Source organism: Eublepharis macularius, chromosome 2, assembly GCF_028583425.1.
Source record: "Eublepharis macularius isolate TG4126 chromosome 2, MPM_Emac_v1.0, whole genome shotgun sequence".
Classification (NCBI taxonomy): domain Eukaryota; kingdom Metazoa; phylum Chordata; class Lepidosauria; order Squamata; family Eublepharidae; genus Eublepharis; species Eublepharis macularius.
In genome coordinates, this window is record NC_072791.1 from 153,637,277 (window position 1) to 153,650,629 (window position 13,353).

At 50.5% G+C, this 13,353-nt stretch overlaps 1 protein-coding gene across 1 annotated transcript in view; it reads right to left on the bottom strand.

Annotated features, from left to right (window-relative positions):
- SPEG (striated muscle enriched protein kinase) overlaps positions 1-13,353 on the bottom strand; it is a 147,665-nt gene that overhangs the window by 67,307 nt on the left and 67,005 nt on the right. Inside the window, exon 4 of the mRNA XM_054970456.1 lies at positions 164-1,551. Within this exon, the coding sequence (XP_054826431.1) occupies positions 164-1,551 (1,388 nt within the window). The remainder of the gene's footprint in view (positions 1-163; positions 1,552-13,353) is intronic.

The window sequence follows — 13,353 nt, forward strand, 5'->3', positions numbered from 1 at the left end:
GCATGGTTCTTCATAATGAATCTCAAGGATGTGCCTAGCCTGGAGAAAAGGCACTGGGGGTCTTTCCATTTGGGGGAGAAGGAGAAGGTGGGGGCACAAAGCAGAGTATTTCTTCCTGGTTTTCCCAGATTCTTCCCCAGCAGCACTGGCCCTCATTTCATACCTGGTTCAGGCGACATTCTGTGGGTCCGGCGGCCTTTTCCTCTGCTCCGCACACTCTTCCCTTCTTGAGGTTGCAACATATTGTCTTTTTTCTCTGACACTTTCCCAGTCTTTCTCTCTGGCTCTCTGTTTGTGCCATGAGTTCCTGTCTTGCTTTTTTCTGTGCCTAGTTCTGTTCCAGTCTTGGCCCAGGGCACAGAATGTCCATCCTGTCCTGACTCCCGTTTCCGGACATGTGAGGCCTCACCTGGACCCTTTGATTCACGGCTCCCTTTTGATGTATTCACAGAGCCCCCATCTGTACTATTAGTACCCTCAAGGGGCCCAGTCCTCCGTCCCAATGGGGCAGCACAGGACAGTGGACATTGTTCCACCTTCTGCCGCAGATCCTGTCCATTCATCTCAGTTTCCTTACTGCCTCTGTTCTGTTCTCCATTTGGCTCACCCATTGCTCCATTCCTTGACAGAGGCTTTTGTATCCCCTTTAGTTCATCTCTGGGTGCCACTAGCCCCACACTGGACAACACCAGCTGCTGCACACCATGCGCATTCTCTGTAGGTGGCAAAGCCTTGAGTGGTTTGAGCTTTCGTGGTGGTGGAACTCGGGGGGCAGGAGGCTCAGTGGAGGTGCGTGGAGATGGTGATCTAAACAATTCTTGTGATCGCCGAAGCTGCTGCTGAGACACAGTGCGCTTGATGCGGCCAAGTTCCTCGGTGAATTTGTGCTCAAGGTCATACACATGGCTGGAGAAGCGGCCACGCTCATCCAGGGATGCTGCCTTTTGATGGAAGGCATGGCGCCGGCAAGCCACGCCTCCCCATTCTGAGTGGGTATCCTCTTGCAAGTCCTCATGAGAGCCAGCTGACATGAAGGGACTGGCACCATCAAAGCCGGCCTGATCAAAGGAGCGTGTCTTCCGAAGTGGTAGCCATGTGTGGCCAACAAAAGGGTTCTCATTCTGCTCCAGGCTTTTCCTGCGCTCCTCAAAGAATCTGAGCTTGTCAAAGATCTTGGAACCTGACCGTGGCAGCTTGGGAGATGGTCGAAGGACAGACACACGGCTGGAGGCCTCGCTCAGTGGTGTCTGGGGCCGTGATTCTCCTGTGCCGGTCTGGGAGTAGCCAGATGACTTTGGGCGCTTCAGCTTTTCATCAAACTCTTCTGATGCCGTGTCTTGAAACTCAGGAGGCATCAGCAACTTCCTCCGAGGAGCCACTGGTGGTGTGGGGCCACAGCTGGCTCCAGGTGGTTGGACTGGGCATTGCCCTGCTCTGGGGGACACTGGCCTCTGGAGAGGAGGTTTCTGTGCAGGTGGATGGAGGGTATTTGTGCTGGTTTTGCTGCTATTGTTGGTATCATCCCTCCGGTATCCACCATGGGGGAGATTACTGCAGTTAAAAAAGAAGGCATGGCAAGGTTTGCTAAGGTAGCAGAGTCTGAAAATTTAGGGCTAGTGAGCTGCAAAATGAGAGATACCTAAAAGGGCAATAGTCTATGGGAACAGAACAGACCACCACCACCAAAGACATACAAAGCTCTGGTTCAGATTGAAATGACAGCACAGGTGTGCACCATTTTCCTAATCTGAAATAGCCCTGCAGAGCTGCTGCAAATTGCCCTGTTAAGGTAAACATGCCTGTCCAGATGAGGACCTGTATAAGGACCTGAAGCTGATTCACACATTACAAAATACATAGGTTGGGTCTGGGGTCCCCACCCTGTGTCCTATGTAACAATCACATATGAATTTCAGGTTTTCCTCAGTTCCTGCATGGCTCTGCATCATGGCTGTGATGCATATGGAAAATACCATGGGGAAAGGCAGGATATAAATGCAATAATAATTAAATAAAATAAAAGAGGTTCAACCTACCCCAGCCCCTAGTTAGATTTTCCTGACATGCAGTAATCTTGGAATTGTAAACTCATGGATTTCCCAACAGGCCAAATATCACCCTCAAGAGTGTTTCAGATCAGGGAAATGGTGCAGGGGCGGGGCAGAGGGGAGGCAAGGCTAAAATCCCTTCTCAGCTCGGAGACTCCAGCTGGTGCAGAATGCTACAGCTCGTTTATTTTCAGGAACTAGATGGAGCATGCGTATTACTCCCATTCTGCAGTCACTCTGTTGGCTACCCACCAGTTACCAGGCTCAATTCAAGGTCATGACTATCACATTCAAAGCCATTAATGGTCTCGGCCCCTCATATCTGTGCAACCTCCTCTCCCTGTGTTCCATCACAGCCGCTTCGTTCATCTTAACAGGGCCTTCTGCAGATTCTACCCTGCAGTTGGGTTAAATCAACAGCTGTCCTCACACATGCTTTCTCTGTGGTAGCCCCCACCTTATGAAATGGCCTGCCTGAGGAGGTCAGGAAAACTCCCACTGTCCAGGCCTTCTGCGAACTATGCAAAACTGAATTATTCAGGAGGGCTTTCTATTCAGATTATAGGGCTGTGTCATAAGAGATACCTTGGTAAGGGACAGGGACTATAGACTATGCTATTGGGTATTGTGTGCTGATGTAGATATGTTCTTGCTGGATAGTTTCCACATTGCTAACAGATGTCATGTTAATTAGTTACGCTTTGTTTCAGAAAGGTTTCATCTCTGTATTTTAGCTTTATGCTTGTTTTCAAATTTTTCCTATTGTATCTGTTCATTGAACATCCTAACTGTGGATCATATTGTATTTTGCTCAGTGAATGTCCTAGCTGTTGATTGTATTACATTCACTTGCACTGCGCAATCCGCCTTGGGTCTCAGTGAGAAAGGTTGACTATAAGTAAATAATTAAAATAAAATAAAATAATGACATATTACATTGAAGAGACCTAACAACACATGTGCAACTGTTGTTGAGGGGCTGTTACACAAGACAAGTGGTGGGGATACTGGACCCAACAAATGCGCCCCGTGATGCATGAACTGGCAGTGTTAGCCTCACATGGGAAAACAGCAGCTCTGTGGAGTTGTTTCAGGTCAGGAAAAGGAGGATACAACTTGAAGGCCTATCTCCCTGCCCCTTCACATCGTATTCCTAACCTGAAACATACTTGCTTTTTAAAAGAAAAAATGTTTGGGGGATTTTACGGAACTCCCAGTAGCAAACCGATGTGGCCTTTGGTATTCAAAACTCTTTCCCCATATTACATTTGCTAGTACCCCAGGCACAGGGGTGGCAGGACAGATTGTTTTCACATATCCTGTAACATCATTTTTTGGAGCTCCACATACCCCTTTCTGCAGCACGCCTGTCTTTTGTTGTGATTCGGACTGCGTAGGGAGCGCTGGGTCCCTGCCGCATAGCATGAGGCTGCATTAGCAGGCCTTCTGTTCCCTTCCGGCTCTGGGATTCCAAGATTGGCTAGTGGGTTTGCTGAGTTTCTTTGTCTATGGTTTGGGGGGGGGAAATGGCTACAGGATCTTGCCTACTGAACGAGTTGTGCTGGGCTGCCATGGGAGGCCAAAGCAAGAAATGTTGCCAGGAGAGGACCAATTAGGCTGGAAGCCAGTAAGCTGTATGGGGAGGGGGGCAGACATGACAGAGTTCTTAGTGTAGCCAGAAGTGCAGCAGAAGGGGGAGGGAAGGAGACGAAACCACACAGTTGAAGCCTGAATACCGCACACTTCCGCCTGATAAAAGTTATAAGGCATACTGTACATACACCTGGTTGGCATGCATGCTTGTTTTAATGCCAAACACTTTCCTTACAAAAAAAATGACGTGTGCATGTTCAGCTGCACACTTTCCAACACCCACACAGATACAATTGTGTATATGTATGCTTAGTCACATACCGTAGTTTTTCCTTCAGTCTTTAGCAGCACAGGAGAGACGAATGGGGGGAGGGGGAGCAACCTCAGGAAAGGAGGGGGTAGAGGAGAGAATCTGTAAGGGCCTCTTGCTCCCTCACGTTGCTCTGCACCCACTCTCTGTCAGATTCTTACTACTCTCGCTGTCTGTGGCCCAGCATGGGATTGGTTGTCATTTTTCAGACTATGACAAGTCTCAAGGAAGAAAAAAATGGCTGGTGTCAAGTTTCTCATTATGAGAAGGGCAAAAAAAGGATTTAAACGTGTGGGAAGTGCCTGCTAATGGCTCAGAAGCTAGAGGGGAGGCTTGGGAGAAAGAGCTTTGGCACTCTCCATAGCTTCTTTCCTGGAACCCAAACGATTGCCTTCCCGCCTCTCTATATTCTTGCAATCAAAAAGGGTCCTAGGATTCTATCTCTGGGTTGAGTCATAACAAAGCCACATGGCCTGTAACGAAAATCATCACTGCAGTAGTTAGCAAAGAAGCCATCACATTATCGGAGAGATTCTGAATCGCATCAGCAATTAGTTTCTCTTCTCCACAACGAAGTTTGCTAAAAAGAAATGCAGGTGTTCCTTGACAAATGGGGATGTACCTTAGTACATCAAAGTTAGGGTGCCAGCTCCAGCTTGGGAAATTCGTGGAGACTTGAGGGTGGAGAGGGCAGGGCCTGGAGAGAGCAGGGGTTCAGGTGGGTATAATGCTATACAGTCCACTCTTCAGAGCTGCCATTTTCTCTGGAGGAACTGGTCTCTGTGGCCTGGACATCAGATGTAACATCTCCAACCTGGAGGCTGGCAACCCTACATCAAAGGCTTCCTGCCCAATTTCCACTACGTTCATCTTGGCTCATGAACAGGCAAACTTTGAGTACACCTAATCCTGGGATACAGATCCTCCCAGAAGAATACCTATTCTGTGGTTTCCATTGTTATTAGAGTCTGCCCATTTAATTTCGCAGTTACTTGACCCCAGTGGATCCTGTGAGGGCTGGCTAAAAGAGACACTGCTTTTATGAAATGACCATCCCAGACTCACTGGTATTTGTTTCCCTGAAAAAGAAAGGTGAAGAAAGTAACTTTTTTTCCTTTATTTGAATGTCACGTTGACCAAATAAAATCTGCTTGAGATGGACAAGAGCTGCCCTTCTCATTCACAGAAAAAAGCCAGTGGCAGATAATGCCTATGTGGACGTACTGTATTTTGCTCATCAAATCTTTAATAACCTACCTCAGTATAAGTCAGAACTCTTTCGGAGTTTTTTCTTCTATGGAGCAAGTCATACACATGCCAGCAAAAACAAACAAGCATTGTGGCATGGTGGAGTCAAGGTGATCGTCTTCGTCCTTCTGTGCAGCCCCACATTGGGACTGCGCAGGCGCAGGCCAGCCGCGGAAAAGATTTTTCTAGCTCTAAGAGATGTGAGGGGGACGTTCGGATCCACCGCGCATGCGCGCCGGTGTTCCCGCCAATTTTGAATGCATATATATCCGAACGTCCCCGGCATTCCCTCAGTTCCTTTTTCGCCGCCGTCGAAAAGGTTCTATTGTCTAGCGTTCGTTTCAAGCGTCTCTTCGGAGTTTTGGATCGTTTCTTCTGCTGGTCGGTATTTTCCCCTTGTCATCTGTCGGGAGATACCGTTCATTATGTCGCAGACATCTTTGTTTAAAAAGTGTCATAAATGCGGCACTAAGATGACCCATTCGGACGGCCATGAGCTCTGCCTCATCTGCCTGGGCGAGGGGCATGTTGTCGAGCGCTGCTCCATTTGTATGTCCTTCACTCCGAAGGCGAGGAGTGATCGGAAGGCCAGGCTCCGTGCCTTCTTGTGGGATGCCAACCTTCTCCCCCCCAAGCCGTCAGGCTCTTCGGGAGATAGGCCGCGCTCCGCCGCTCCGTCACCGGCGCCGTCTCGTAAGTCGCCAGAGCCGCTCCCCTCGGAACCGACGGGGCAACCCGTTCCGGAGGCCCGACCTGATTCCGGTTCCGGGGATCGTCCTTCGAGCCGGAAGGCCAAGAAGCGTTCCGCTCCCAAGCCGAAGTCCTCCTCCAAGCCTTCGGTTCCGGAGGCTGTTTCGGAACCCCCGTCCAAGAAGGCCAAGGCGAAGTCGAGGGCCAAGGACCGTGCGTTGTCCCCAGCTCCGACTGTGCTGCCTGGTTCTCCGACCGAACCAGTCCTGATACCCGACGATGTGGTGAGTCTCCGCACCCCGTCGCCTCCTTGCACGCCTCCTCCGTCGGTTCCCGAGGAATTTGTGCCGTTTCCGCCTTTCCCGGATCCGTTCCAATCTTTTGAGCGCTCCCTGCCGTCCGCCCCGGCGCCTTCAGAGGCCTCCGTTCCACTGCCGTCTACCTCGTCGGTTCCGATGCCTCTTCGCTGGCCTGCCCCGGTGCCTGCTCCTCTGCCCCCTTGCCAACCGGTCGCGGGGGTTGGGAACATGACCTCCTGGCAGGATTTTGTGGCGTGGTTCCAGCAGTCGCTGCCCTTCCTGCAACATCCGTCGGTTCCGATGGTCTCCGTTCCGGCTCAGCCAGTCGGGCTCCCAGCACCCGCTCCTCCACCTCCGGGCTTGCCTCTGCGACCGCCGGTTCCTGCAACTTATCCGTCGGCCCCGACCGCTCACCGGTCTTCGGTTCCGACGCAAACCTCGCCGGAGTTTTCGGATTCCGAGGATGATGAAGGTCTGGCGTCACCGTCGGAGTGCTCTTCAGACGCGGCCTCGGATCCTTCCCCGGATGACACCGTGGGTGGGCCCCGCTCATCGTCCCCGAATGACGATTACAGGCTATTCTCCGAACAAATGGTGCGGATGGCCGCCGCGCTGGAGATAGACGTCTCCTCCACGACCTCCAAGCCCAAGAGTAAGCTGCTGGAGGCGCTGTATTCCGGGTCCCCCGCGTCGGTGGCGTTTCCCCCTGTGGAGGATTTTGTTGATAACGCTCTCGCGCTCTGGCAGACGCCGGCGTCCCTGTCCGCGACGGCAAAGAAGGTGGAACGGTACTACCGTTTAAAGCAAGATGATTGCCCGTACCTCTTCAATCACCCGAAACCCTCGTCGATCGTGGCTGAGGAGGGTCAGGCTCGGTTCCGTTCCGGTTCCTCGTCGGCCCCGGCGGACCGGGAAGGCAGGAAGCTGGATGGCGTGGGCAGGAAACTCTACTCATCCGCGTCTCTGGGATTCCGTATTGCCAACTTTCAGGCCATAATGGGGTCCTATAATCTATTCCTGTGGAAGAGGCTGTCTTCTTACCTCTCCGACCTCCCGGAGGATCGCCGCCACCTGGTTAAGGCCCTCCAAGCCGAGGCCGTGAAGCTGTCAAAACAGCAAATGACAGCTGGCAAGGACGCCGCCGACTCTGCAGCGCGAGCGATGGCAACTTCGGTGGTCCTGCGTCGGCACGCCTGGCTCCGGTCCACGGCCCTGCCTCCAGAGAAGAAGGCGAAGGTGGAGGACTTCCCGTTCGAGGGGCCCCAGCTCTTCTCGGAGAAGACGGATGAGTCCCTCTCCCTGATGAAGAAGAATCAGCAGACGGCCAAGTCCCTCGGGGTCGCCCCCTCAGCCCAGTCGTCGGGTCCGAGGTATCGCTATGGTCGGTTCCGATCCTACCAGACCCCTTACCAGCCTTACCAGCAGCGTCAAGGGCGCTTCTTCTCGGGCCAGTCCTACGGTCACCGATCCTACTCTGCCCAGCAGCGTCACCCTTCCAGGCGCTCCGGCCGGTCCAAGGGCAGGCAACAGCCCTCTTCGCCCAAGCCTTCGACCTCGGCGCAGAAGCCCTCGGTCTTCTGACTGCGCCTGAACGCTCCCCCGTTGGCCTCCGAGGGTGCTTCCTCTGCTGCCCAGTTTCTGGACAGGCTTCGACCTTTTTTGCCCTGTTGGCAACGTGTTACTTCTGACGCTTGGGTCCTGTCCATTGTGGCCCATGGTTACAAGTTAATGTTTACGGATGCACCCCCTCTCTCTCTCCCTCCCCGTTGTTCTCCATGTTGTGATGTTGTGTTACACAATAATGTTATGGAGTTGGTTACCAAAGGTGCTGTCCGGGTGGTCAATGTCTCTACTTCCCCCTGGGGATTTTATTCCAGATACTTCCTTGTGGATAAGAAGGGTGGAGGTTCCCGGCCCATCTTAGACCTTCGGGGTCTCAATGGTTATTTGAAGGCTGAGAAGTTTCGCATGCTGACCCTGGCGCGAGTCATGGAACTCCTGGAAGTGGGCGTCTGGCTGGCCATTCTAGACCTGAAGGATGCCTACTTCCACATTTCTATATTTGAGGGCCACAGGAAATACCTGCGGTTTGTGTATGGGAATTCTGTGTATGAATATACAGTGTTGCCCTTCGGGCTAGCCTCTGCACCCAGAGTCTTCACAAAGTGCATGGCCACCGTAGTGGCATACCTGCGGTCCCAGGGTTGCTTTATCTACCCGTACTTGGATGACTGGCTCCTGGTGGGACCCTCGCCTGACTCTCTCCAGGCCCATATTGCCCTCACTTTGTCCGTGCTGGCTAGGCTGGGCTTGGTGGTTAATGGGGATAAGTCTATCCTGACCCCAGGCATGGCCATTAGGTTTATTGGGGTCCATTTCAATTCCCTGCTGGGTAGAGCCTACCTGCCCCCTGACCGGTTGGCCAGGCTTTCCGCTTTGGCCCGGCATTTTATGCATTGCCGGTATCAGACGGCCCTTTTGATTCAGACACTGTTGGGCCTTATGGCCTCCACCACAGGGGTGGTTTTCTTTGCGCGCCTGCGTATGAGGCCTCTGCAAAACTGGTTTGTCCGGAGGTACAACCCCCTCACCATGGGTCAGCACCAGAGGTTTTCCATCCCCAGGGTGGTGCTGCGCTCTCTGGCCTGGTGGACTGTCCCTGGGAACCTGTCTGAAGGTTGTCCTTTCGGCCCCTTCCTAGCCGAGGTCACGGTTTATACCGATGCCTCCAACTTGGGATGGGGGGGGCGCTGTAGACAGCTTTCGGCTCAGGGCATCTGGTCCCCATCTGAGGCATCCATGCATATCAACCTTCTTGAGCTTAGGGCGATCCGTTACTCCCTCGCTTCTTTTGCAGATGCCATTCGGAACAGGAGGGTTCAGGTCCTGTCGGACAATACCACGGCCTGCTACTACCTCAACAAGCAGGGAGGGACGGTCTCGCTCAAGCTCTGCAAGGAGGCAACAACTCTATGGAATTGGGCCATGGTCAACAACGTCCTTCCCAGAGCCGTGCACATTGCCGGGGATCTCAACACCTCGGCGGATGCGCTGAGCAGGGTGTTTCTGCCTCAGCACGAGTGGTCCCTAAACAGGGTTTACCTCGACCAGGTTTTCCGCACATGGGGCACGCCGTTGGTCGACCTCTTCGCCACTGCCCGCAACAAACAGGCCCCGCTGTTCTGCTCCCGGGCCGGCATTGGCCGCCACTCCCTAGGGGATGCCTTCCAAATACCTTGGTCCCCAGGGCTCTTTTATGCCTTCCCGCCCTTTCCGCTCCTGTACAAGGTTCTTTCCAGGGTCAGGGCCTACCGAACCCGCTGTATCCTCGTTGCCCCTCGGTGGCCTCGCCAGGATTGGTTCCCCCTTTTGCTCTCCCTGTCCCAGGGGCGATGCCTCCCCCTGCCTCACGCCCCGGACCTCTTAACCAGGGACGGGGTGTGGCATCACGATGTGGCTGTACTGAATCTGGCTGCCTGGCTTCTGGGCAACCGGGAATGAACCTCTCTTCTGGGGTGCTTGGGGTGATCTTGAATGCCCGGAAACCGTCCACCAGGTTGTCCTACCAGAGGAAGTGGTCACGTTTTTCCCGGTGGTTGGCCCCAAAGGGGGTTTCTCCCTTTAGTTGCCCGCTCCCTGTCATCCTGGACTACCTCCTGGATCTCTGCTCCCAGGGCCTTGCGTTTTCCAGTATTAAGGTCCACATGGCTGCAATCTCTGCCTTCCATGAGCAGATTGATGGGAAGACAGTTTTTACTCACTGGCTTTCCAAGCAGTTCCTGAAGGGCCTGTTCAAGACCTTCCCTCCTAGGGCCCATCCCATTCCACAATGGAGTCTCTCCCTGGTTCTCTCCCAGCTGATGCTCCAGCCCTTTGAGCCTCTATCTTCTTGTCCCCTGCCTTTGCTCACTCAGAAGGTGGCTTTCCTGGTGGCAATCACGTCCTCTAGGCGTGTTGGGGAGCTGTCTGCCCTGCGGTGTGACCCTCCCTTCCTGCAGTTTTTCCCTGGTACTGTCATGCTCCACACTAGCATGGAGTTTCTGCCCAAGGTAGTCTCAAGGTTTCACCTACAGCAAAAGGTGTTCCTCCCTTCCTTTTTTCCAACACCTTCATCCCCAGGGGAACGAGCACTACACACATTGGATGTAAAGCGTGCTTTATTGTTTTATTTGCACCGCACCAATTGTTTCAGGAAGTCTCCTGCCCTGTTTGTGTGTTACTCTGGCCCTCGCAAGGGCTCACCTGCTTCTGCCCAGTCCATCTCTCGCTGGATTGTGTCTACGATTAAACTTTGCTATCAGCATGCTGGAGTCCAGTGTCCCTTGTTGGTTACCGCTCATTCCACTCGAGCGCAAGCTGCTTCTGCTGCCTTCCTACGAGGAGTGCCGCTCCGGGACGTCTGCCAAGCTGCGACATGGTCCACTGCAGACACTTTCATCAAGCACTATTCTGTGGATGTGCATGCACGACGTGACTCGGCTGTGGGCACAGCTGTCCTGCAGTCCTTGTTCAAGTAGACACTCACACCCGCCCCCATTGGTGAGATGCTAGTTACTCTCCCAATGTGGGGCTGCACAGAAGGACGAAGACGATAAACAGGGTTTCTCACCTGTAACTGTTGATCGTCGAGTCTCTTCTGTGCAGACACACATTCCCTCCCGCCTGCCCCGCTGTGAGTGCTTGGTTTCTTCCATTGTTTCTCCGGCGGCTCAGGTGAACTGAGGGAATGCCGGGGACGTTCGGATATATATGCATTCAAAATTGGCGGGAACACCGGCGCGCATGCGCGGTGGATCCGAACGTCCCCCTCACATCTCTTAGAGCTAGAAAAATCTTTTCCGCGGCTGGCCTGCGCCTGCGCAGTCCCAATGTGTGTCTGCACAGAAGAGACTCGACGATCAACAGTTACAGGTGAGAAACCCTGTTTTTACCCCCCCTCCCATTTTTTCCATACCTCATATACCTGTCTGTCTAGTAAGGACCTAATACATTGCATCTGATGAAATGGGCGTTAGTCTCAGAAAGCTTAGGCTAGAGTAAAACAACGTTAGTTTAAGGTGCAACTAGACTCCTATTTATTATAGCTTCTGAAAAGTTACTTCTGGTTTTGGTAGGAATCCAAGGAATCTGGCATACTTATAAGAAGTCTTACCTAACTGCTGGTTTACCATGATACATGATTCTTTATTACAGCACTTAGCCAGTACATTTACCATAGAAATTTAAGTGCTGGTTTACCACATTGTGGTGATCTAGAGTAAAAAGGAGGGGAGGAGAGGGGCATATAAGAAGGCCCTTTTAACCGTGAGGAGAGTGGACTATAAATTAAATTAATAAATAAAATAAAAGATGCTTAGCCATCCCAGAACTTATCAGCATGTCTCCGTATTTGCCTATGTTCATGATGCTGTTTAATAACAAGCATAATAGCTACACAATACTTCAATTTATAGTTGGAGCTCCTTGAGAGGGGGCTTCTTCACTTCTTTTGTTGTTATGGGAAGAGTATGGCTACTGTGTTTGGATCAAGTCCCTGTCTACGACAATTATTTCCTGCTTATTATCCCCTGTTGTATTGTAACAGTTCCCTCTTATATCTTTTTTCCTGAGAACTTTTTTTTCCTTCAGTTTTTCCAATGAGAAAATTTAAGGACCAATGGTGGCGGCGGGGTGGGGGGACTCCTGTGAACCATTTTCTCTTTTGGAATGGCTAAAATGCTTCATAAGTCAATGTTTTTCTCACTCAAATGTATAGCATGAAAACATATGGGTACTTATTCCATTTTTCCTATGAAAAAATCAGAAATTTTTAAGGGGGGGCGGACTCCTGTGAACTATTTTCTCTGCTGAAATAAAGGCAAAATTTAACTCAAAATGTATAGTATGAAGATTTTTATCGAAAACAATCTACAGCACTAGATAATGATAATTCTTATGTATAATGTAGATAGATAAAACATCTTAAAGAATATGTTTATTGTTAAATGTGAATAATTTTGGCACCAATTATGATGCTATACTGTGTTTAATGATAATACATCATTTAAAAAGACAGTGTTTTCAAGGTTATAAAGTTTAACTTGTTTTCTAATTTTTATTTTTGTTTTTTTTCTAGCTCTCAGATGGCAAAAATTAAGATTCGTGTGCTCAGATAGCATAAGGTACAGCAGTTTGCAACTCTCTCTTAAGAACTGGGTGTATTTGCAATGTTTCTTATAGAAAACCAAAACTTTTAAATTCCATAAATGTGCCAGATAGCACAACTTTATAGATTAAGTTATAAATTATGCATTTTATGTTGTTAAATCAGTAAAAGTTTAGTTTTTAATACAGATGTATTGCATACTTTTTGCCATTTATGCAATACTGCCACCCCCCCCCCCAATTTTGGGTGTTTTTTTTAAATCCCCCCCTCCCATTGCTTCAAAGTATGTGGACATTTTACATCTCTAGTGGAATTAACTGTCAAAGGGGAAATTGCTATTTCATTTTGAACACCATATCTAGATGCAATAATAATTTGGCTACTTTACATTTGGCACAATCCAGCCAAAACGGAGTATGTTTAAGTTCCACTGATTTCAGCAGGGTCAATTTACAAAGCACTTCTAAGCAGAGTTAAACCCTCCTAAGTCCACAGAAGTCAATGGGCTTGGAAATGTGTTACTCTGCTGAGGACTGCACTGGGTATCATATACTTCATTTTCTCACCGAAATAAATGGAGCCCAGACCTGCTTAACACTGGCTGGCTTGCACTCATATTTTATGTGTTGTAGTGTTTTGGATCCAGAATTCATAGGGTTTCAGTGCCTTCTTGGCCATGGAGGCTCCTTTACTAGCCCCCACCTTTACCACCAAATAGCTCAAGAGAACACTAATCACTACACTTGAGTTCGCACTAGAATAAAATGCTGCTCCTCTTAATGCATCTATGTTATTTTAACAACAAATACCTCAGGGTCCATTAACGGTTTAGCAAGTTTAGCATGTACTCGACACCATGCTTGGGACTGTACTGTACAGCCCTGAGTGTTCCCTTCTACCTTTCAGCAAGGAGTGCTCAAGCCCAAAGGAAGAGAAAAAGTCATAGAATGAGATGAGTCTGTTCCTTATGCTGTTAGACTAGATTATCGCTGGCAGGGACACATACCTACCTATGACAAT